This window comes from Epinephelus moara, chromosome 13 (genome assembly GCF_006386435.1).
Source record: "Epinephelus moara isolate mb chromosome 13, YSFRI_EMoa_1.0, whole genome shotgun sequence".
NCBI classification, from domain to species: Eukaryota; Metazoa; Chordata; class Actinopteri; order Perciformes; family Serranidae; genus Epinephelus; species Epinephelus moara.
Window position 1 is genome coordinate 11566685 of NC_065518.1, and position 22381 is coordinate 11589065.

The window sequence follows — 22381 nt, forward strand, 5'->3', positions numbered from 1 at the left end:
ATTCTGACCAATCAAGAGCAGCTTTCTCACACAAGGCATTTGATCTGGTCCGCTTGTAAATGCTGCCGTGAGAACACAAACCAACTCTAGGCAATTATACAACTTTGTAGCAAAAATAGTCCCTGATTCAGACCAAAGCAAGACAACTCTAGGTCTGAAAGCACCCTAAGACAGAATCTCCCATATTATCAGATAATCTTGGACCCAGGTTCCAGACTGGATTTCTCCTCTGATTGTCGGGACAACTCCTGCAGTCTGAGCCAGGGTTAAGTCACACAAACAGTTCTGTTACCAGCCGCGACAACGTCACAACGGCTGGTATTGTTTTCACCTTGGGAGTCTGTGTGTGTGTGTGTCGTCATGGCAAAATGTGGTCCTGGAGACAGCAGTTGTAGCAGAAACTACCACAGAAGCAGTTTTGAGTGTTTCCCAGGTGTCTTTATGTCTGTCTGCCTTTCTGTGGCAGATTTTATCACTATGATCACAACTGCATCACAACTGTGCAAGACAGAGTCACAAAACTTTACAGGTGTGTAGTTGAGATAAAAACGAAGGCCAAGTTTGAAGATGTGAGTGGGCTGAGCAAGTGTGCCAGAAGTAGGGAGTAGGAAGTAGGGAAGAGGCCCTTGGCCCTCCCACCTTATGCCATAGGCTCACATTTGTTTTAAGTTGGGATGTTGGCTGTATTGGCAACACATTCTCAATCCGACCTCATCACATATTGACGTTTTGGTCATGGACTTTCCATGTCCAGATGCGATGTGAGAGGTACTCTGGGTGTGTTGGTTGTTAACGTTCTGGAATGGCATGTCAAGTTCTGCCTGTTACATGTTGTCTTCTTTCAAAATACACTTTTCACGGGAAATTTAACTTTACATACAGTCTCTCTGAATTAATGCACATGGTTAGGTTTCGGAAAAAAGAACAGGGTTTGGCGTTAGAATCTTATGGCATGCAAGCACTCGCTCTCCCAGGTGAAAGTCGATGGTTGTTGGACCCATCCACCACCTCTCACAACCCTCCTTCTGGGACTTTCGCCACCTTAACTTTCGTTCTTGTCCCGCTGCGTTTCCCCCTGACGCCGCCGAATTGTTAAACTAAAACAGTGTGTATCATGCCGATGTTAAAGGACGGCTTTTTCGTCAATGTCTGATGCCACAAGTCACCGCCCAAGCGCCGGACTTCGACGACTTCTGAGTGAGACCGGGTTGGTATTGCGGCTGATCCCATCACAATATGGTCTCTAGTTTTATTCTGCAAAATACAAATGTGGTGTTGGATATTGTGGGCCAGTTATGGATCGGTCACTGCCATTAACCCTTGTGCAATTCACATTTTTGCTTTCCATTGTTTTTGTTTGTTTTTTTAGATTGGTGTATGTGTGCGAATGAATTATTTGGGTTTTTTTTGTTTTTGCAAACATGCTTGCCTCAAATTGCCCCTTAAGGGACGAATGAAGTATTTTGAATTGAACCTCATTAAATTGAATGTTTATCCCACAATTGTTCACTGTGACCAACCACTGACAGTTAATGTTATGGATGATGGACATCTTGCACACTGTATTGGAGGAACTGAGGACGCTATTAACCTGTTGTGCACATTCAAGACCTTCTAGATTATTGTTTCCTAAATTGTTATACTTGTAAACATGCATTTGAAGTAGTGAGGTTGGAAATTAGCTTCTTTGTTCACCTGCCATTGTGGCTTGTGGATTCCAAAACCTACCTTTGTTTTTTTGGCAGGTGAGTGCAGCAAATTCGGCAGCCACTTGCATATTTTATAAGCATTTGGCTGGTGGCTGGTGCTGTATTCCAGCTCTGGATAGAAGTAATATTTTAAACTGTAAAGTATCATGATTATATTCTAGTAAACAGGCTATTGGTACTTTTGTTACAGTCCAGATGTCCTCAGCGTGAGCAGCTACAGTACGGTATAATTACACAGTTAATGTGCGACACCGTGGGCAGGGCTGCAGCTGAGTGACATCTGCTCTGGTTTCACCAGTGTTAATTAGGATGGACATCACAGCGTATCAGCTCCAGCCACTGTCAAACATAATTAGAGTGGAGGACGGCAAGACTTTAAGCAGAGACAGAAGGAAGAGGGGAGGGCGGACAGGGAAGTAAAAGGAAGGAGGACTCCGGGAAGTGAGGAGTAAAGCGAGGTTGAAAAGAGGATCTGGACTGATGAGATTAAAATGAAGCCAGCCTCAGTGTTCCCGAGCGCGATTCAAAACCCACTGGGCATTCACTTCCTATATCCACTAGATGGACATAATCAAAGTTGGGCATCACTTGAAGGAGAGCTGATTTCCCACAGGATGTGTCTCGTACTTCATTCATCTCTCAATATTAAGTCTTACAACTTATCAAGTCCGGCCACGCAAGCTTTTTTTAAATCTACCCCAGACCAAAACATGTCAATTTAATGGGATTACGATTGAGCAAAAATATATGAAACACCAAATTTTGAGTTGCATGACATATTTTAGGTGTTTTAACAGTATCTAACATGACAGAGGTTCCCACATGAAGCCCGAGCTGCTACATGGAAGTGAAGACCAGACAGATGGATATGATTTTCTTTAGAGGGTAGAATTCTTGCAGATTGGTTTAAAATCTAATCCACCGCCCAGACAAACAACTCATAAGGGCTTCAGACCGCATCCAACATCTTGAGCCAATCTGTCAAACCAAACTGCACCGAGACATGAATGCACTGTACGTGAATATCCTGCATGTCATTGCACAACAGTTCCCACAGCTCCCACAGTCCTTCGCTTCTTCGAGTTGCAGCTGTATTTTTTTTTTTTCTCTTCTAATTCTGATTTGGCAACATACATCTTTAATGTGAGGAAGGACTGCCACTTTTGAGTCGCTCTACGTTTTAAGAAACTGCACATGAATAATTAAATATCACATAATGAAGACTGGTTGACTGGGTGGGAACAGAAGCCATTTGCCACCGCTGAATAAATGTGTGCGACATCAAGCTAAGAGTTCTATGATTACTGCTTTAGTGCTGTTCTTCCAGCCCGTGATTCAAAGGTAATTTGACATACAGGATGTTCGTCATCGTGCTTTTAGCGACCAGTGTTTAGCTTTGAATTAAGGAGGTTAAATATTTCAAATGTTTCCTTTTAAAACTCTGTTGGATAAGCTTTTATTTTTCTTTCTTTTTATCATTTACACTTTATTAAATAGTGTTCAGCAGACGTCGTCACTGACACAAATATATGATCATTGGTGTGACTCACCTACAGGCAGTACATTTACTCAAGTACTGTACTAAAGTACTTGATGCTTCTACTCCACTAGACTTCAGAGGGAAATATTGTAGTCTCATTAAATTTATCTGACAGCTTGAGTCACTAGATACTTTACAAATAAAGATTTAAGCATAAAGAACATAAAAAGAGTTTATAATAGGGGATGTTTTGTCATAAATTAAAGGGTTACTTCTGTATTTTTCAACTTGGACCCTATTTTCCCATGTTGGGAACAACTTTTTTGGAATTGCTCCGGCTGCAACAAACTGTGGCAAAACAGGCTACGATGTAATGTTAATAAGCAACCGTGTATCGTCAATTAATGTCCGCTTAAAGTGTTTGTTTTTGCCACTCACAGGCTCAGATTGTTATTTTAAGTGTCTGACTACATTATGGAAAGTATCCCTACAGAGATAGACCTGTTTGTTAATGAAAAGATCCTTTTTGTTTAACCAGAAACAGCCCTGAAATCAGTTTCACCAAACAAACCAGACTCCATTTGAATAAACAGCAATTTTATCATCGTAAAACACACTTCTTTTAAAGTCGACAAAAACAAAGTAAGACTCCCAAAACAGTTTTGGTTCGTCTTTCCGCTGTTCCAACAACCACTAACTCTGGTTTGGTTGAAGTTAACTCTTAATTAACCTAGTTAGATCTGAAAACATTCTGGCTCTATACACGCTAAAATTACTGTTTATTTAAATGGAGTCTGGTGGGTTTGGTGATGGTGATTCTGGGGCTGTTTCTGCTTAAATAAAAAGGATCTTTTCTTTTACAAAAACTTGTGTCTCTTTCGGGATCCTCTCTATCTCTTTCGTGATCCTTACTAAAATGTTTTCAGACACTTAAAATAACAATCTAACAATCTGAAAATAACAATCTGAATCTTTTGGGGCTGTTTCTACTCCATTAACAAAAAGGTTTATCTCCATAGGGATCCTTTCCATAATGTTGTCAGACACTTAAAATAACAATCTGAGCCTGTCAGTGGCAAAAACAAACACTTTTCGTGGACATAAATTGATGGTGCACAAATGCCCCAAGTGGTTACATTGCAGCCTGTTTTGTGGCTGCCAGCTGCCGCGGTGTTGCTCAATACCGAACCAATTTCAAACATTAATGTTCCCATTAGTCACTTAGACACAAACACATGAAATGGAGTCACAGTTAAAAAATACCTTAGATACCCTTTAAAATACCCAACAGTTACAAATATACAAATACAGCTGAAATAATTTTTTGATTAATCAATTAGTTGATTGATTCTGCATTCTTGATGCAAAGACGCCAAATATTTCATGGTTCCAGCTTCTCAAATGTCAAGATTTTCCTTAATGTTTATGTTTTTTAAAATTATTTTTAAGGTTTGGACAAAACAAACATTGTGATGGTGTCACTTAAGGCTCTCTGTAATCATGACAGCATTTCTTACTATTTTAAGTATGTTTACAGACCAATTAATCAGCAGATTAATGCATAATGAAAAAAGTTGCAGTCCGATACAAAAGAGTTTAAAAAAAAAGCTCTATCTCAACCAAGTACTACAGTAAAATCCTGCTTTTACATTGATGTACATGTACAAATGACAATCATCTAATAACACCATACAGCCCAGCTGCCAGAAGAAAATGTTGGCATTGTACACTTCTGCAATCACAGAAACGTTACATTTGTGCTTTTCATCCCAGCATTTTCAAAATGACAAATTATATGAGCTGACTTTGTCGACAGAAGGTTGAGTAAATGGTAAATGGTGTGTCACCTGGGCGAGACGCCTGCCGAGCTGCAGACCACTGTTTGACACCAACAAACATCAAAGCCAGTTGTTTTGTAGCAGCAGCCCGTGGCTCTTTTTCCAGCTTCCAAACGTGGGTGTTTTTTAGCGACCCATTGCTGTGTGTCCTGTGGAGTTTTAGGCACAAAAAGCATTTATTTTTTGCAGAGACAGAGAGAGTTGCTGCTTTTCCTGCCATGATCCCTATTAAGAAGTATTTCAGATACTGGGGACATTTTTCTGCATTGAGTTCTTTTATTATTTTTTTATTAATTACATTTTCCTTTTGACACTTGCACAGTTTTTACCGTGTAACAGAGAATTTCTACAGTGTGGTATTAGTACTTTTACTTAAATAAAGGAAATGAACACCTCCTCCAGCACTGCCTACAGGTGGAACTGAACACAAGCGTTCGCCTGCAGTGCTGAGCTTTCAGGATATCCATTTAACAATTAACCACCTCTGAAAAAAGATAGATGTACGATAATGCTCGAGGCTTAATTTAATATCACCCGCCAGTTGTTAAACATGACTGTCACATGGCTGAGATAGGTATCCACTCCTCTGGCTACAAATTCAATTAGCTACTTTGAGGGGAGCGCTCATCTCATTTACTGGCTTAATAGGTTCTATAAGGTGATGTAAGCGCTGTAAGAGTGTGTTGCATCAGTCCGTGTGTTGTGGTAAGTTTATAAAAGTCACTTATAGCGGTTAATGTTTGTCAGCAGCATTAATTTTTAAGTTCGACACAGAGGCTGAGTGTTAACAGAATGAAAAGTTGGATGTGAAAAATAATGAACCGCTCCGAGTTGTCTGCGCACCAGCTAAAGGCTACGATACTGATATCATTCATCTTTATCACGGCTAAACATAATGTCATTTCACATCAGGAAAGTTTTCGGTTCACCATAGACTTGATGAGATCCAGCAGCCTCCAGCCAAAACAAATCACATCTCACTGCAGCGCTCCCCCACTGCTAAATCTGAGGGGAGACACTGGGTCAGATATCATCTCAAAAATAAGGAAACATCCTCCTCTAAAATACTCTCATTTGAATTATTTAAGCGGTTTATTAAACAATTTCCATTCCCTCATACATAAGACATGATAATTAAGCTTTAAATGCATTATTTTTCCTCCTCCCCCCGTCTCATGATGGTGACACCAGATCTGTGCTAATGGGACTAATGAAAAATGTAATTTTACTCACCATTAGTAACCTGTGACCTGTTTTCCATTATTGGAGCTGCATTACCCAGCCAACGATGTGAGCAGGAGGTTTTTATAGAAGCAAAAATAAATAGGCTACGCTTGATAAACTTTACAGTCCGCTGGTTCAGGCGAGCATTAAGCTGGAGGGAAATGTTATTTACAAGTATTGTAAGAGTTTAAAAAACCCATTATTATTTCTGAGCTGTACTTAGTTTCAAGACCCGTGTAATATTCCTATCAAGACTGAGGAAGTCTGTGGTGGAGTGTAGTGACCTGTATGTACTATTTGTTCATATGAAATGTATATATTCCCTATAATATTTGAAACATTCCTATAACTCTTGGTCTTGTTCCCTCTTCTTTATATGTTAGCCTGTATCTAAAAGCTGGGGTGGGCAGAAATTTGGAAAAGGAAAAAAAGAAACAGCAGGATTTGAAAATACACCTGCCTACAGCTCTCCCCTCTCTGTCCTAAGCCCCTCCCACCAGACGACCACGGGAATATGCACACGCTTCATACAGTCACCCAGTGTTCCCCCACACACTGATTTGTTTAATCTTATTTCTTTTAAGAACTCTCTCTCTCTCTCTCTCTCTCTGTGTCTCTGTTTATCAGACCACCAATGAGAAAAGAATTAGCTAGATAGCTCCCCACGGTCTCTGCACCTCGCTCCCCGCTGCTGAAGACTACTTCACTCAGAGGAGAGCAGGCAGCAGCTCAGGAGACACACCTTCCATTGGCAGCTGTAACGGTTTGAATTTGGCCAGCGCAAACCCTCCAGCACTGGGAGTCACAGCGGGCTGCTGGCTAGCGGTAGTGTCAGGTCTACGAACTAAATTAAGGACCAATTAGGACAACACTGACTAAAAACAATATCAGCTCACATCAAGATGCCAAGGGACAATTTGACCCAAATGTTTATCGTGACATGAAACATGACCTTTTTGGTCCGGTGAAAAAGTTAAATGTTGTTCTGCAAATTTAGATTTTCCTCTTCTTTTTTAACTTTTTCTTGAGTGGACACATGGTTAACCGTAAATATATCATAAGAGCCTGGTCTCACTCCGAAGTCGTCGAAATCCAGCACTTCGGCGGTGACTTGTGGCATCAGATACTGACAAAAAAAGCCGTCCTTTAATCTCGGCATGATAAGCAGTCAGTCACCAGTCGGCTTAATGGTGCTCTGCGGCGTCATGGGGAAATGCGGTGGGACAAGAATGAAAGTAAAGGTGGTGAATGTCCGAGGTGGTGGATGGGTCCAACAAACAACGACTTTCACCCGGGAGAGTGGTGTTCGCATCCCGTAAGATTCTAAAGCCAAACCCTGTTCTTTTTTTCTAAACCTAACCACATGCTTTTGTTGTTGAAGGAATAAAAACATCAATTCGCTGTGTTGTAGCAACGTAGTGCTCTTATTTTGAAAGAAAGAGACTGAAAACAGAAGTGTTTCTTGAAAGAAGACAATGCATGTAACAGGCAGAACTTGACACGGCGTCCCAGAACGTCATCAACCAACACACCCAGGGTACCTTTCACATCGTATGTGGACGTGGAAAGTCCATGACCAAACGTCGATATGTGACAAGGTCGGAGTGAGAATGTGTTGATCATACAGTATCTGTTTGGTTTAGAAAAAGAACTAGGAAACACTTGACATTCGTTGGCAAGTTTTCTTGGCAATTTTGTGTTTTGTCTTTCTGTCGAACATCAATAGTGATGGCTTGTCTTAAATCTCCCTAGCTAAACTAGCTATGGATTCCAGATTGAAAAAAAGTCTTGGAGGAAAATAGAAAATTTAACAGTCCGTGGACATATCTGTTTGCTTTTACCACCAATACTGCAAAGTTAAAGTACCAAACAATCATAAATAGCCGCCTTGTGGTAAAACATATTAATAAATGCACTTTTAGACCTATTAATAATGTCAATGGGCGAATTTTGACTGACTGGTATCTTCATTATAAGGCTCAAATATGTTCTGCAGCTCCTGGCAGATTATTTGACAGCTTTTCTGGCCAGATAGTAAAGGTTGCTGACCTTTGTAACAGCAGCAACAGAAAGTTTGCTGATCCAGCGGGGAATTGAGGCTGAATCAGTCTCCAGAGCTGTTGCCTGCTCTCCTCCCAGTGAGGTGGTCGTTAGCAGTGGGAGGTGAGGCTGGTGACACACTGTGATTCGAGGCTCTAGGTAACATTAGCTACACAAATGTGAACTTGAAGCTGCAGTGTTGAGCTTTTGCCTTCAGTTCACTGAAGGACAAACTATTAACAACATTTTCTCTCCATCTCTGAAATGCTTCACAGAAAGTGACTTGTTTTATTTGGTTTATGTCAGACTCTCTTTTAGACTCTTTTTTGATAAAGCCGCTTCCTTTTCTGGGTTGCTTTGCAGTGTAGGCAGTTGTTGCCAATGCTGGAATATCAGCTTTCTCTGCAGGATTCTCCTCCTCGGGCTTTCACCATCTGAAAGGACGTGTATCTGCATCTGTAGAACAGCCAATAGGAACGCCCTCTCTCTGAAATGACCTGTGATTGACCACTTCTCCTGTCACGGGCTAGATTTTCTAATCCCAGAAAACAGAGCCAAGAGGAGGTGCAGATGACTAGATTTCTCTCAGTCCACTTTAAGTACAATATGCTTAAAATTAATTATGGGATTTTTGCCCAATGATGCCTTTAAGTAGCTTCCACTGCTGTAGGCTGCTCAACAGACGGACTGTTGCATTTGTCTCATATAATGTGTACTGTACAGCAACCTCGCCTTGTAGATGTCATGTTTTTGCATTTTATTTTGCTGACTCAGTTACGCAACCTATCTAGAGGTTCAAGGCACCAAGGTGAAGAGATTTCAGTCGGGCGTCACTGGCAGTAATGCACAATCACACTTGCACATCGTCAGCAGAATATTCATAATACACCCACATCAGAATGGCTTCTCCCACAGTATCCCCTCAAACCAGAGGCCGCGGCTTCCCATGAGGAGCTGTTTTTAAAAACATATGTCCGGACTTATGTTCAAAGAAAAACACTGCTTGTAAAAATATCAAAAAAACTTCCACTCTTTTGTGTATTTTATGTCTGGTTTTTAAGACACAAATCGTACAAAAATGTGGAGAGAGTAAGAGGTTATCAGAGAGACTTTATCCACATCAACCACGTCAATGTCTCACTGGGGTAAAAGAGACTTAGCAGAGACAGATCAAAGACTGATCTCATCAAAAGGAAGGAAATAAAGACGGCTGCCTATGCTATTGTGAACCCAAACCACAAGTATGTGCAGAGCTTAGGGTATTTCAAAAGAGAGGTGTCCTGAAAGGCGCGTAGACAAGAAAGAGAGACGCTGAACACCTCGAGAATACAAATGGGTAAACAGAGACAGGCAGACAAACAGACACACAGCACGGACAAATATACAGAGAACTAATAGGTTATGGATCTCGTGTGGGAATACAGAATGTGCAGAAACAGACTGAGAGTCTTTGCAGTGAAAACATCACGCCATTTACAGCTCCCCCGTCAGGAATACTGAGTGACCAATAAAGAAAATGGGAAAACACAGAGTGGCAGACATCAACAGAGAGTGTGTGTGTGTGTGTGCGCACTCTAATCAGCAGTTAGTCTCAACAACTTGTCTTGATTCTCTCACCATGTGATGAGGCCGGCGGCGACGGCGGACCAGGTGACGCAGCAGGAGTTGGGCTTCTTGCTCTCCTCCTCTTCATCTTTGTGGCAGCAGCACAAACAGCTCAGATAGATGGCCAGACACAGGAGGTTGAGGCCGAGCCCCGCAGCTGCCACACAGCCCAGGAATATGAGAGACTACAGAGAGAGAGGAGGGGAGATGACACGATTTAAAGTTTCTCTACGGACACTGAAAAATATCGTAAAAACTCAATTATGTTTATCAAAATTACACATTTAGAAGTTTTGTTTCATGATAAATAACTTTGATGTGACTCTAAACCTTTGCCTCATTTAGTATGCACAAATCTATGAATGAATCTATGCATATGCCCAAAAAGTTTTCTAGCAGTGTCGTGTTCCTCCCACTGGCCCCGCCCCCCTAGAGTTACCACACGGCTCATAAACTTTACATTGTGATGATGTCACAGATTTTTTAATTGCTTTTCTCGGTCCACGAAAGTTTCACAAATATAAAACCACCATGGCTCAAAAATTCACAACAGAAGGATTAATAATTGATCAATCACAATGTCAGTCAATGGGGAAGGTGTTTTTTGAGCCGCAGGGGATTTTGTCACTGCAATTCCATTAGTGGCAACTAGGAAAATTTGCTGCAAGGCTGAGCATCTTTCCTGGGGCCCTGGTGCCTGCTCATAAAACACAAACCTCTGCCTGTAAATGGTACGCGCTAACATGAGCCTTCAGCTTGACTGCGTTATCAAACAGCTAATAATGTGTTGTTAATGTTATATAAACTTTGTTCCCAATCACGAGCCCCAGCAAATTAACGTGAAAGTAAAACTTTGCTAGCAAAATACTGATGTGTAGCTACCCCTGCATCTCCTCTGATAATCTGGGATTGGGTCCTTAGGTTTGTGATGTAACAAACCCCAGAAGTCAGAATCCATGTTTCTGATAGTTACTGGTAAACTGCAGTTCCAAGGGGGAAATGCTAAGCCATGACTCTACTGCTTAATTTGATCATGTTGTGTAGCATATATAAAAACAGTATGTTAACAAGGTTAAAGCTTGATTTTGTTGAACACGTGCTTCCCAGCATCAAACATCAAGAAATTCCTAGCTTTATATAACTTAAGCTTTTGGGAAATATAGGTTCACTCCCCTATGAAAGGCAATGTAATTATGTTGATGTATAATGCACGTTATGTGGCACATTTAATTACAAGTAAACTGAATGTGCTTTACGTTAAAATTAGATTAGATTATACTGAATCGTCATTCCACACAGTACAAACGCTGAGACAACTAAATGCAGTTTAACATCTAACCAGAAGTGCAAACAGGAAAGTACAGAGTGATGTCCATACATATAGTGGAAATCCCAAAACCCAATGCCTATGGATCTGTCAACAATAAAAGCTCTGAGGGAAACTGACAATATCCAGGCAAGGTTTGTCATTCTGGCTAATCTCTATAAACCTTATATGAATGCAGACATTAGACTGAAGCCAGTGGGTTCCACCTCTCCACACTGTAGGCTGCAAAAAATAATGGACGTAGACACCATAACGTCCCCCATTGATTTGTGGACTCAAGTTTTGAAGGCTTGAGTTACGCATTTTGGCTGTCGCCATCTTGGATTTTTTGAGCCAAAAGTGACTAGATTTGGATGAGAGGGTGGAGCTGTGGAGGAGGAAGGGGTGGAACTGACCACTCAGCTGAGGTGACGCATCACAGATCAAGAACAGAACAGAACTTCAAGCATTAATAAATCAGAAATGGTTGAGTCATTTAAATATTCACCCCCCGTACAGTTGTCATGATTGGTGAAATTAGCTCTTGTGACAAATTTTTTGTTTTTGTTTACATGTTTACCTCTGCTGTAAAGTTGGGGATTTTAACATGGGGGTCTATGGGGATTGACTCGCTCCTGGAGCCAGCCTCAAGTGGCCAGTAGAGGAACTGCAGTTTTTGGCACTTTCACGTGGCTTTATGTTTCAGCCCCGGAGACTGCCAATTGGACTGTTTCCCTTCCTCTCAAACATACAGTACGTGGTTAATACAACTCAGACTACAATAGACAACAAACAGAATGCTTCTGATACCAAAATCTTGTCCATTGTCTTCAGATTCTGCATACATTTGCAGATACCTGTTTACAGAGATAAGTTTAGGGGTAATAAACAGAATAAACAGTAGGTGATGGTTTAGAATCCCTTAAGATATGCGCAACAGTTGCCTGAGGTAAACTAAATCAAGCGCATAATACACTACATTGTCAAAAGTATATGGACACCTGAACAACACACCCATATGTATTCTCAGTCTAAAACCATAGGTGTGAATATGATGCTATGACAGTCTCCGCCCTTCTGGTTCCAGATGTTTGTACCTGCTGCAGGGATTTGGTCCCATTCAGCCTAGAGCATTACTGAGGTCCGACACTGGTGTGGGATGATCAGGTCTGGCTTACGATCGATGTTCCAGTTTGCAGATACCTCCTCATGGCAACAGCATTTGTCAATGGCAGTGCCCCCCCAAGCAGGACAATGTGCCATGCCACACCACAAAAACTGCTCAGGAATGACCCAAGGAACGTGACAAAGAGCTCAAGACATCGACCTGGCCTCCAAAGTCCCCAGTTCCCCATACGACTGAGCACCTGTGGGATGGGCAAATACCCCAGACGCACTCCCATCCACGGTGGGGTCTCGACGGATTGGGCATAGCTCTGACATGTCAAAGTATGGACACAGGAAGTCTGGGGATTCCCCGTGGTGTCTGGCACCAGGCTCTTCACGGCAGATCCTTTGAGTCCTGTGGGTTGCAAGATGACGTACCAGCATTTCCCAAGGATGCTCGATTGGATTTGGATCTGGTGAGTTTGGAGGCCAGGTCGATGCCTTGAGCTCTTTGTCATGTTCCCTGGATTATTCCTTAGCAATCATCACTTACGAAATACTCGAAGTGTGTGGTGGTGTATTTACCTGCAGAGACTCTGCCCTCTGTCTGTACTTTCTTATTTCCTTCTTATTTTCTGTATTCAGGATGTTTATGGACGTGTACTCAAGAGACACAGTGCAGACAGAAACACAAATATAGTGAGGTAAAATTCCACATAGGAGTGAATCTGAAGTTCACTGGCGAGTGTCTTACAGTTACCGACAATCCTGCTTAGTATACACGTTCAAAAATATCCTCATGAGAAAGTACGGTAAAAGTATTGTCACCAAAATGTACTAAGGTATCAAAAGTAAAATTTAAAACTTTGAGTCTGTCAGACAAACAGACGTGGTAAAAGCCGATCTCTCTGCTGAATGTCTGTTATCACAGCATCATAATGTCAGGATGTCCAAACAAAATATTTCAAACTCACATCAACAGTCGCTAGTGCCGAAATCTGACACACAAAAAAACTCTAATAAATATGTCTTCACCAGCAACAGCACGACCTGCTGCATTCTGGGAGCTTGTTATCCTCAGTGTCTCCAGCTAGAGAGCAGACATCTCCTCATACATCTCTGCATCTCCTTCTCTCACTCTCATTCCTCCTTTAGCGCCCCCCCCCCCCCCCGCCCCCCGCCCATCCCACCTTTTGCAAGAGATGGAGTGTCGTGACAAAAATAGCAACAAGANCCTTCTCTCATCTCATCCCTCCTCTAGCGCCCCCCCCCCCCCCCCCCCCCCCATCCCACCTTTTGCAAGAGATGGAGTGTCGTGACAAAAATAGCAACAAGACTGTCCTAACAGCCTCAAATGAATTCTGCATCCATCTGTGAGCAGATGGGTTTATTCAAGCTTTTTTTTTTTCCTCCCCTTACTCTTCCTTTTTTTAGTTTGTCTGAAATCTTTTTGGTGCCGAGCCATCTGTTCTCCTGCTGTGATGTTGTGTGTCCTGCAAGTCAAGTAGTGGGATTAAAATCCAGAAATGGAAGAATCGGCAGGATTATGTCAGCGATTGCTATAAAAGAGGCAGGTAAATCGCAAATTGAATAATCCTCCAGAAGCCTTGAAACAGCTGTTTATATCTTCTGACACGGTCCCGCTGCTGTTGGCTTTAATTATTATAAAGCAAATATACAAGTGTGAGGTATTTACAGGTATAGTTATTACGTGTTCACTCATTTTGCACTTTAACTCTTCCTTTTTATCCTTTGCTCCCTCCCCCCTGAAAACAATCTATCCTTGCTCCTCTCCCCGGCTCCATCTGTTGAGGTGCTGTGCCTCATCTTGTCCCATTTCACGGCTACATGCCTTTCATGTAGATGGCCGCACATCTGCTGACAAAGAGGGAGAAAAAAGGAGAATGCAGGAGCAGTGTCAAAGGAAAGGATGGGGCAATCTCCAGTCAGCGACCCCTTCAACTTTCCCATATTCTCCTGTGCCCCATAAAATAGGTGTGGAGATTAGTGGGAGATTTAGCGCGGCAGTTTAAGAGACGGGACTGTAAATGTGTTAATGGCTGTGCTCAGACAGATGGATGGCAGCGTGCACTAAGGTGAGACAAAGAGACGCTCCCGTGTCTCATCCGAGGGTTTGGAGTGATGAGGGTGGTGTAAACTGGGTGTAATTGAGGTGAACACGGTAAATGAGATGGAGATGTGGGGGCGCAGGTGGGTGATATGAACGTGTGTTAAGGGGGATGGGTGGGAGACGGCCTCAGATTGTTCGACAGAGGAGAAAAGAAGGGGGGAAACTCCCGCTGAAGGCGCAAACAGTGGGCCACCCAGCCGCTCTGATCGTCATGGTAACATGCAGGTTAGTTGGTGCCCTTGCGACAGGGAGGGAGGACGAGTGAAAGGGCGAATTATCACAGCCTATTTGAATTAAGCAGCATGTGACGGGCCTGCTTAAATTGCCGTGCCTCTGTCTTGTGATTCATCTGCAGCCAGGCAATGCAGAGAAAGGAGGGAATGTGGCAGACAGAAGGGGGAGAACCAGTGAGGAAAACTGTTGAGGGACCTGGCTGGGGCTCCTCAGGGCTCCCACGGACCATCAAAGGAAAAACTTTGCCTTATATTATCTTTCATTTCATGGAGTTTAGGGTTTATACTTCTGTGTTGAATCAACAGTATACCTGATGTGCACCTTCCCAGAAACGCAACTATATGCCACGGCGACAAAGACCTCTTGTTTATTTTTGTAAGCTAAAACCATTTCCTTCAGTGGAAACAAAGCTTTTATTTAATTCCAAGAAACAATAAATTGTGAAGACGATAAAGCCCCCTGAAAATGTTATTTTAAGAACAGTATATGATTTATCCTGGCTTCATATGAGTAGAGGAAAAGTCCACCAGCCGCTAGGCTATTTCATACAGTGGGACAGGTCATGGGCTTAGCATGTGGGGAAACATATCGAGTACAAGATTGTTTTGTCACTGATTATTTACCTCTGTTAAATGTCACTATTGTTTCCAACTTCATATGAGTAAAAGAAAACGCAGCTAGCTGCTAGGCTAATTTATACAAAGTAAAATCTCATAGACTTAAGCTAATCATGTTAACATGTTGTATATGAGGGTGTCTAATATAGACCCTTTTACTGTTAGTAACACTATGGTGTTTTTTAGTGGGCGGGGCTTAGCTGGAGGCAAAACAGTTCTCCACAGACATTAGCTAGCGCTGGCTAGCAAGTTCTGTTGGCTTGTTTCAGACAACGGAGGAAGATGATACAAGTGGTGCATTCAGAAATATTCATTCTGAGTGTCGCAGTGCACTCTGGCACAAACTGCACCAACAGCGTTCTCGTTCTAGTGTAGAGCGTCAGACTGAATATATGAACGCACTATGTCAGGTGCGTCCAGTCCTTTCGTCTTATCAAATTTAACTAGCTGTCTTTGTTTTTGTTGATGGGCAGTGGCAGCTGGTATGTGTTCAAATTTAAGTTTTGAGCCATGACTCCTTCTATTCTGGCTCCCAATGACACAAGACAGAGCCTACAGCCCTGTGGTGGAGAATTGTGCTCTGCCTCCAGCTAATGAAATTATGTCACTGTGACATCGTCGGCCCTAAAAGGGTCTAGCAGAGAACTGACTGATCCTAAGTCCCGTCCCTGTACCAGTCTCTGTTGCTAGGTCAGACAAACATGTCAAAAAGAAGCATGGTGATGCCAGTTCCACTTAGCCCGGTGCTGCAGTGTTTATTAGATAGTTTCTGGACAGACAATACAGCCTCAAGAAGGCACCAGCAAGGCCTACTGTGTGTGATGGAAGGATACACAATCTTAACTGTTATGAACAAGACAAAACAAAGCAAACTGAGGCTTCTGATCTCAATGACAAAGGGAGAAGTAGAGACTGAGTATGAATATCACTCAACACTGTTCAGTATGTGTCCTCTTTTCCCTTCTGGGGATCAGTAAAGTACTTTTATGTATTTACTACTGAACACGGACCACTTTGCTGACTTTAGTCTCTCTTCACTGTAGGAAGTTACATTAGTTGCTTCAGGGCAGCACTTAGCACCTATAAAGATAATGTATGTAACCGGTGGACTCCAGTGTTGTCTGCATTGTGTTGATATGAAGAGGCCCAGACAGTGGATATCTTTGGAGGTGATGTCTGTTTATTCCTTACAGCTCTCCAACGGAGCACAACAGCAAAAACGGGCATGTTACATTAAATGAAGTACGATAAAACACAGAAAACATACCTGACAACAAGAGGTGAAAACAAAATCCTCCGTCAAACACAACAATATAAACCCAAGCCCCTACACAAATTAAGTGACACAGGATTATGTTAGCATGAAATAATCTGAGTTTAACAGTGCTAAAAGACAGAACTACGAGATTCTGATTCTGAAAATTGAGTCATTTCACAGGGTCAAAAATATGTATCTAGATTAACAGACGTCACTTTCTCAATTTAAATCTTTGGGGAAAAGTCTTCTTGGTCCCCATGGCATCACATGATGGACCCGAACGTTGTAATTCCACATTTAGCCACTATGTAAAATTGGCTTCAAAGCTTTCTGTGGGGCTTGGTTGAATCAATCAAACTTTATTGCACTTTACAGAAACTCAACAACCCTGCACTGCCAACTAGTGTTTTGGAGGTGTAATTGCAGAGCGACACAGACATAACACCGTACAATGCTCACAACGGTGTAGGCCACTGCCTCTGAGTGGTGCCCACACCTGACTATAAATCCGCCGAAGGAGCTCACAAATATTTTCTTCTTGAAGAAACATTTATTCCAAGGTAGCTTTTAAAGCAGCCGGGGCCAGAACAACATTCTCCACTTTCTTTCTGCCCATCACTTTCTCTCTCTGTCTCCTGCTCTTTCTTCTCAGTAGTACGGCGCAAAAATAATGGCTCCTGAATTATGTAGCATCCATTCAGCGGAAGGTCGCACACAGAGACGGCAACCTGCACAAAGACACACACTCGCAGCACAACCCCATCCTGGAACCATCACTTCCCAAGTGCTCCAAACCTCCATTAAGTTTAAAAACACCATTTATCTTTTACTGAGCGGAGTGTGCACACATTCGCTCTTTGGTAAAAATCAAATTGGCAGCTCTGACCACTTAACTGCTACCTAAATTAGGTCTGAGTAGTTTCCCATAAAAGCAGACTCAATATGTTAACACCCTTCTCTTTACTTACTCATTCCTAACTCAAGAGGCCCACTCCACTGTCTTCTCTGTTTTGTTTCCTCTCAATTGTCCCTGCAGACAGGGGGTGGGGTGAGCACGCGGCTGGAGGCAATGACACGAGGAAAGAAAGGAAGGAAGATCTAGCTGAGCGGAAAGGCAATCCCCGAGATGTGGAGGGAGTAGACGATGATAAAAAAAGAGAAACAGGAAAAGAGGGTGACAGTGACGGAGGGAATATTGTCAGTAATAAAAACAGTGAGAGCAGTGTGAGTGAGAAGGAGTGAAGACACAGGAAGGAGACAAAGAACGCCTAAATGACAAAGTGTGTGTTTGCACATGCCTTTGTCCATAATGGGAAGACAAAGACGCAGCTTCCTCATCCACACGGCTACCTCAGACACACTCTTCATCACTAAGTGCACGGCCCAGTTTCTCTCCTATTACAAGTCCGCTGTAGATGGCTTCCCGCCCGGGGCTGGAGCGTTACATAACGCTACGATTTTCTCTTTCCCCCCCCAACATGGTGAGCAAACCTACACATCTCATTGTTGAATGTACAAAAATAAACACACAAGAAAAATCCGCCATACGCTCTGCCCGAAAGGATGACTAATGGGCTAATTTAAGGGATGACACATAGGTGAACTCAGCAAAGTTAAAACAGGGGGAACTTTTTAGGCCATCTGTTACTCACAAATACAAAGCTGCCAGAAGTACGTCCAGTGTAATCCAATTAGAGGTATGGCTAATTATTTTTTTAATTACTGAGTAATCTATTGTTTTCTCAATAAACCCAAGATTCGTTTTAGCTAGAAAATGTGAAAAGTAATGAAATCCAATCCAAATGTGCTTTGTGTGAAGGGATAATCAGTGACTAAAGCCTGAATTAATCATCAATAATTGTCAATTATGCTTCTGTCTATCAAGATATTGATTAATCTACCAATCAATTTACCACTTAATCCAATACAAAAGCCCTGCAATAAATCTAACTTTACTGCAGTCTGTAAATCCATATTTGAAGGGTAACTTTTATTAACCTGGATCTGGCTACTTTCCAATGTTTTCGGTCACAGTGACTATTGCAAGCAAGATTTACAAATGTGGTCCTATACTGAGCGAGAGCGCTGCAGCCAGCAGTGGCAAAACAGGCTGCAATGTAACATTAATAGGTAATTGTGTACTGTCAAATTACGTCCACTAAAAGTGCTTCTTTTGTCACTGACAGGCTCAGATTGTTTTTTTAGTGTCTGACAACATTATTGAAAGGATCCCTACAGAGATAGACCTTTATGTTAAAGAGTAAGATCCTTTTTGTTTAACCAGAAACAGCCCCAAAATTGCTTTCGCCAAACCCACCAGACTCCATTTAAATATAGAGTAATTTTATTATCATAAAACACACTTTCAAGGACAATAGAAACAAAATAAAACACATAAAAACTATCCTGGTTCATCTTCTTGCTATTGCAACAACCATCAACTTTGGTTTTGATTCGAATAAACCCTTAATTCACAGATTTAGAGGTGAAAACATGCTGGCTCTGTACACGCTTAAATCACTGTTTATTTAAATAGAGTCTGGTGAGTTTGGTGATGGTGATTTAAAGCTGTTTCTGGTTAAAGAAAACTCTTTCACAGAAAGGTCTATCTCAGTAGGGATCCTTTCCATAACGCTGTCAGACACTGAGAAAAATAATCTGAAAACATACATGAAACAGGCTGCAAATTTAACCACTCAGAGAAATATTGATTGTTACATAAAGACCATAAAAAGAGTTTATTAAATGTGATGTTTTGTTATAAATTAAAGGGTAACTTCAGTTTTACTTTCCCTAGTTAGTACCCTAGTTTCTCAAGTTTTCGAGTTTAAGTGACCAGTGGGAACAACTATTTTGGAAATTGGTCTGGCTGCAGCCGACAGCGGTAAAACAGGCTTCAATGTAACGTTAAAGGGCAATTGTGTATCGTAAATTTACGTCCACTAAAAGTGTTTGTTTTTGCCACTGACAGACTCAGATTGTTATTATAAATGTCTGATAACATTATGTAAAAGGATCCCAACAGAGATAGACCTTTTTGTTAAAGAGCGAGACCTTTTTTTTAAACCAGAAACAGCCCCAACCCACTATTAAAAATGGAGTCTGGTGGGTTGGCAAAATGGTTTTGGGACTGTTTGTGGTGAAATCAAAAAGATCTCACTCTTGAACAAATAGGTCTATCTTTGTAGGGTCCTTTCCATAATGTTGTCAGACACTTAGAATAACAATCTGAGCCTGTCAGTGGTATAGCAAGCACTTCTAGTGAATGAACAATGAAGGTGCACATGTCCTGAGTGATTACATTGCAGCCTGTTTGAACACTCAATGCTGGGCCAATTTCAAAAACTCCATTCGTCACTTAAACACAAAAACATGGGAAAACATGGTCCAGGTTGAAAAATACCAAAGTTGACTTTTAAAGCTTCACAGTCTCACAACATTTCTTTAGAAGGACTCTGAGATTTCTTGCAGAAACTGTTCCCAAAGGTTCAATGTCCATGTTTAAATGAATGACATGTTTCACCCAGAAACTCTGGCCTGAATAGAAACCTCTTGATGGGCACTCCACTGTTAACCAGGTGATTTATTGGAGCAGAATGAAAAGAGACAGAAAACAGAGGAGTATGTGCTGTATGTCGACACAGATGCCAAGTAACAACAGTCTTAAATGGTATATTGTCCGTGCCTTATGCTTGGCGCCCATTAAAAATCAATTTTTAATACACGAGTAGTAGCCATAATTAATATATAGAGATGGAAAGCACCTCCATCTGTTGCCGTGCATCTGCTGAGCAGGACTGAGGCATGTACCAGTGGAATTCCACAAGCCTGGAGTGGTGCTAAATGCACTCTAAGCGATATGAAGTGTCTTCCGCAGGCATGGCTGCTCCACAGCAGGTGGCAGACAGCTGTGCGTAGGTGGAGGAGGTCTCCAGGCACAGTGTGCACCGATGTGCAATTTGTGTGTGTGGCCTGGATGGACAGTGACATTCCTCCAACATGATCGGGGTTAAACGGGTGTCAGGTCAGTTAGAGAAGGAAGAAGACATGGACAAAGAGGGAAATTCCACCTTAAGAGTCAAAGCTCAGTGAGAAGCAGGAGAGTTTTCTTGCTGTTGGAAATCAGTAGAGATGGATGTCGTCTTTTACTACCAAGCATTAAAATTTTGGTAAAAGTACGAATATCTTAGCATCAAAATGCTATTTTCCAAAGCCCTTCTACAAATGTTTCCTAACATGACCTGACGTAGGTTTCTGTGTCAGGTCATGGCCCACCCAATGTTGGCCCACCCAATGTGCATATCTGTGACTGAGCCAAGCCATCTACGAGGATTGCGTGTTGATGACAGGTCTGAAAGTCACACAATAACAAACTAACAAACTGATAGAGGCAGTGGTTCTGCAAGGTAAAGTTGCTGTTTGTCAAAGCAGTCTGGTGGTTTTGATGACAGTGATATAACTGGTTCAGTTCCCCGTTGGAAAGGGCTGTCTGACAGCAAGGTAGAGCAGGGAAGATATTACACTAAGTACCTCAAAACAACCCCTCCTCAAAAAATCGTCTCTAACCCTTTCAACTATTGTTATTATCAGTGATTGCCAATGACGTAGGTTACAGCATTTCATTGATACTGTTGCTGTTTCCATTTGAAAAACCTGGAAAAGAACGCAGATGTGCTCAGCCTTTAAATTTTAGCACCTGTACTTCTCTACTTTTTCTTAAAGATGTATTCGGTGTCACTGACAGCAATATTCACCTACATTAGGTGAACTATTACTTAATACAATCTTGTGTAATATAATTCTTCAGTATCATGTTCACTTGTCAATCTAGTGCAATATCGTTTTCTCAGTCATGTGCAATACAACTTCTTATTGTTACATCATATTCAATATAACACTGATTATCAGGAGCAGTCTTTCTTTCCCACCATTTTAGTTAATTTTTTAGTACTTATCTTTCTTTTATTGTTACTCTATCAGTCACTGTTTTTTGCTCCTGCTCATTGAAAACATCTCTATCTTGTATATGTGTATATTTTTCCAGATATTTAATAGTCTATTGTTCTAAAACAGAGCCCAGTGAGTGACCCTGACCCCGGGGACCCACTGGTTGGTTGTTACTGGTTGTGAATCGTTTAAGTTGTGGTTACTGTACTTAGTGTTACTGTAATTTGAAGAATTCTTGAGCATAAGAATTTCCTTCATGATAAATTAAGTTCTACTGAACTGAACTGAACTGAATTCCAGTGATGTAGTATTGTATTATCATAAAAGTGGGAGACTCACAAAGGACAAGTTTTAAGAATTATGATATAACTTAGTTACAAGTATGAGTAGCGCTTAAGAGACACTGGATTCCTATAATGCAAGCTGAAGATGAGATAACTCTGATAGCATGATCAGTTAACAAAGCTCTCCCAGTCCCCAGAACTGTTTTTGGACCAAACAGTTCTGGGGACTCCCTGAGATGACCTACCCACTGGGGAGCTCCTCTGAGAACTACATAAGGCCCGTTTCCACCGCAGGAACTAACGGGTAAATTTACGGGGCCGGGGCCGTTGGTGTGTGTCTCCACCGTAGGAACCACCCCCAAAGGACAGAGTTCTGGAACTTTTACAGGGGCTGAACAAGTCCCTGCCTCAAAGTAGGTACTCAGAACGGCCCCGAGAAACTCCTGGCTGGGGCTTGGGGGTTACTTGGTGCTGATTGGATATACTCAAGGCGGAATGTGACGTCAACAGAAAGCAACAAAATAGCCGGCATTTTTAAAACTCAGCAGACGAGGGTTAGCTCGTTCATAGCTTCCACCGCCATGTAAACAAACTCAATAAC

General features: G+C 41.9%; 1 protein-coding gene across 2 annotated transcripts in view; it reads right to left on the reverse strand.

The window, feature by feature from the left end:
* Nucleotides 1-22381, reverse strand: part of ttyh2 (tweety family member 2) — a 106614-nt gene that overhangs the window by 68583 nt on the left and 15650 nt on the right. For both annotated transcript variants that reach the window (XM_050060114.1, XM_050060115.1), the window contains exon 2: nt 9909-10081. In XM_050060114.1, the coding sequence (XP_049916071.1) occupies nt 9909-10081 (173 nt within the window). The remainder of the gene's footprint in view (nt 1-9908; nt 10082-22381) is intronic.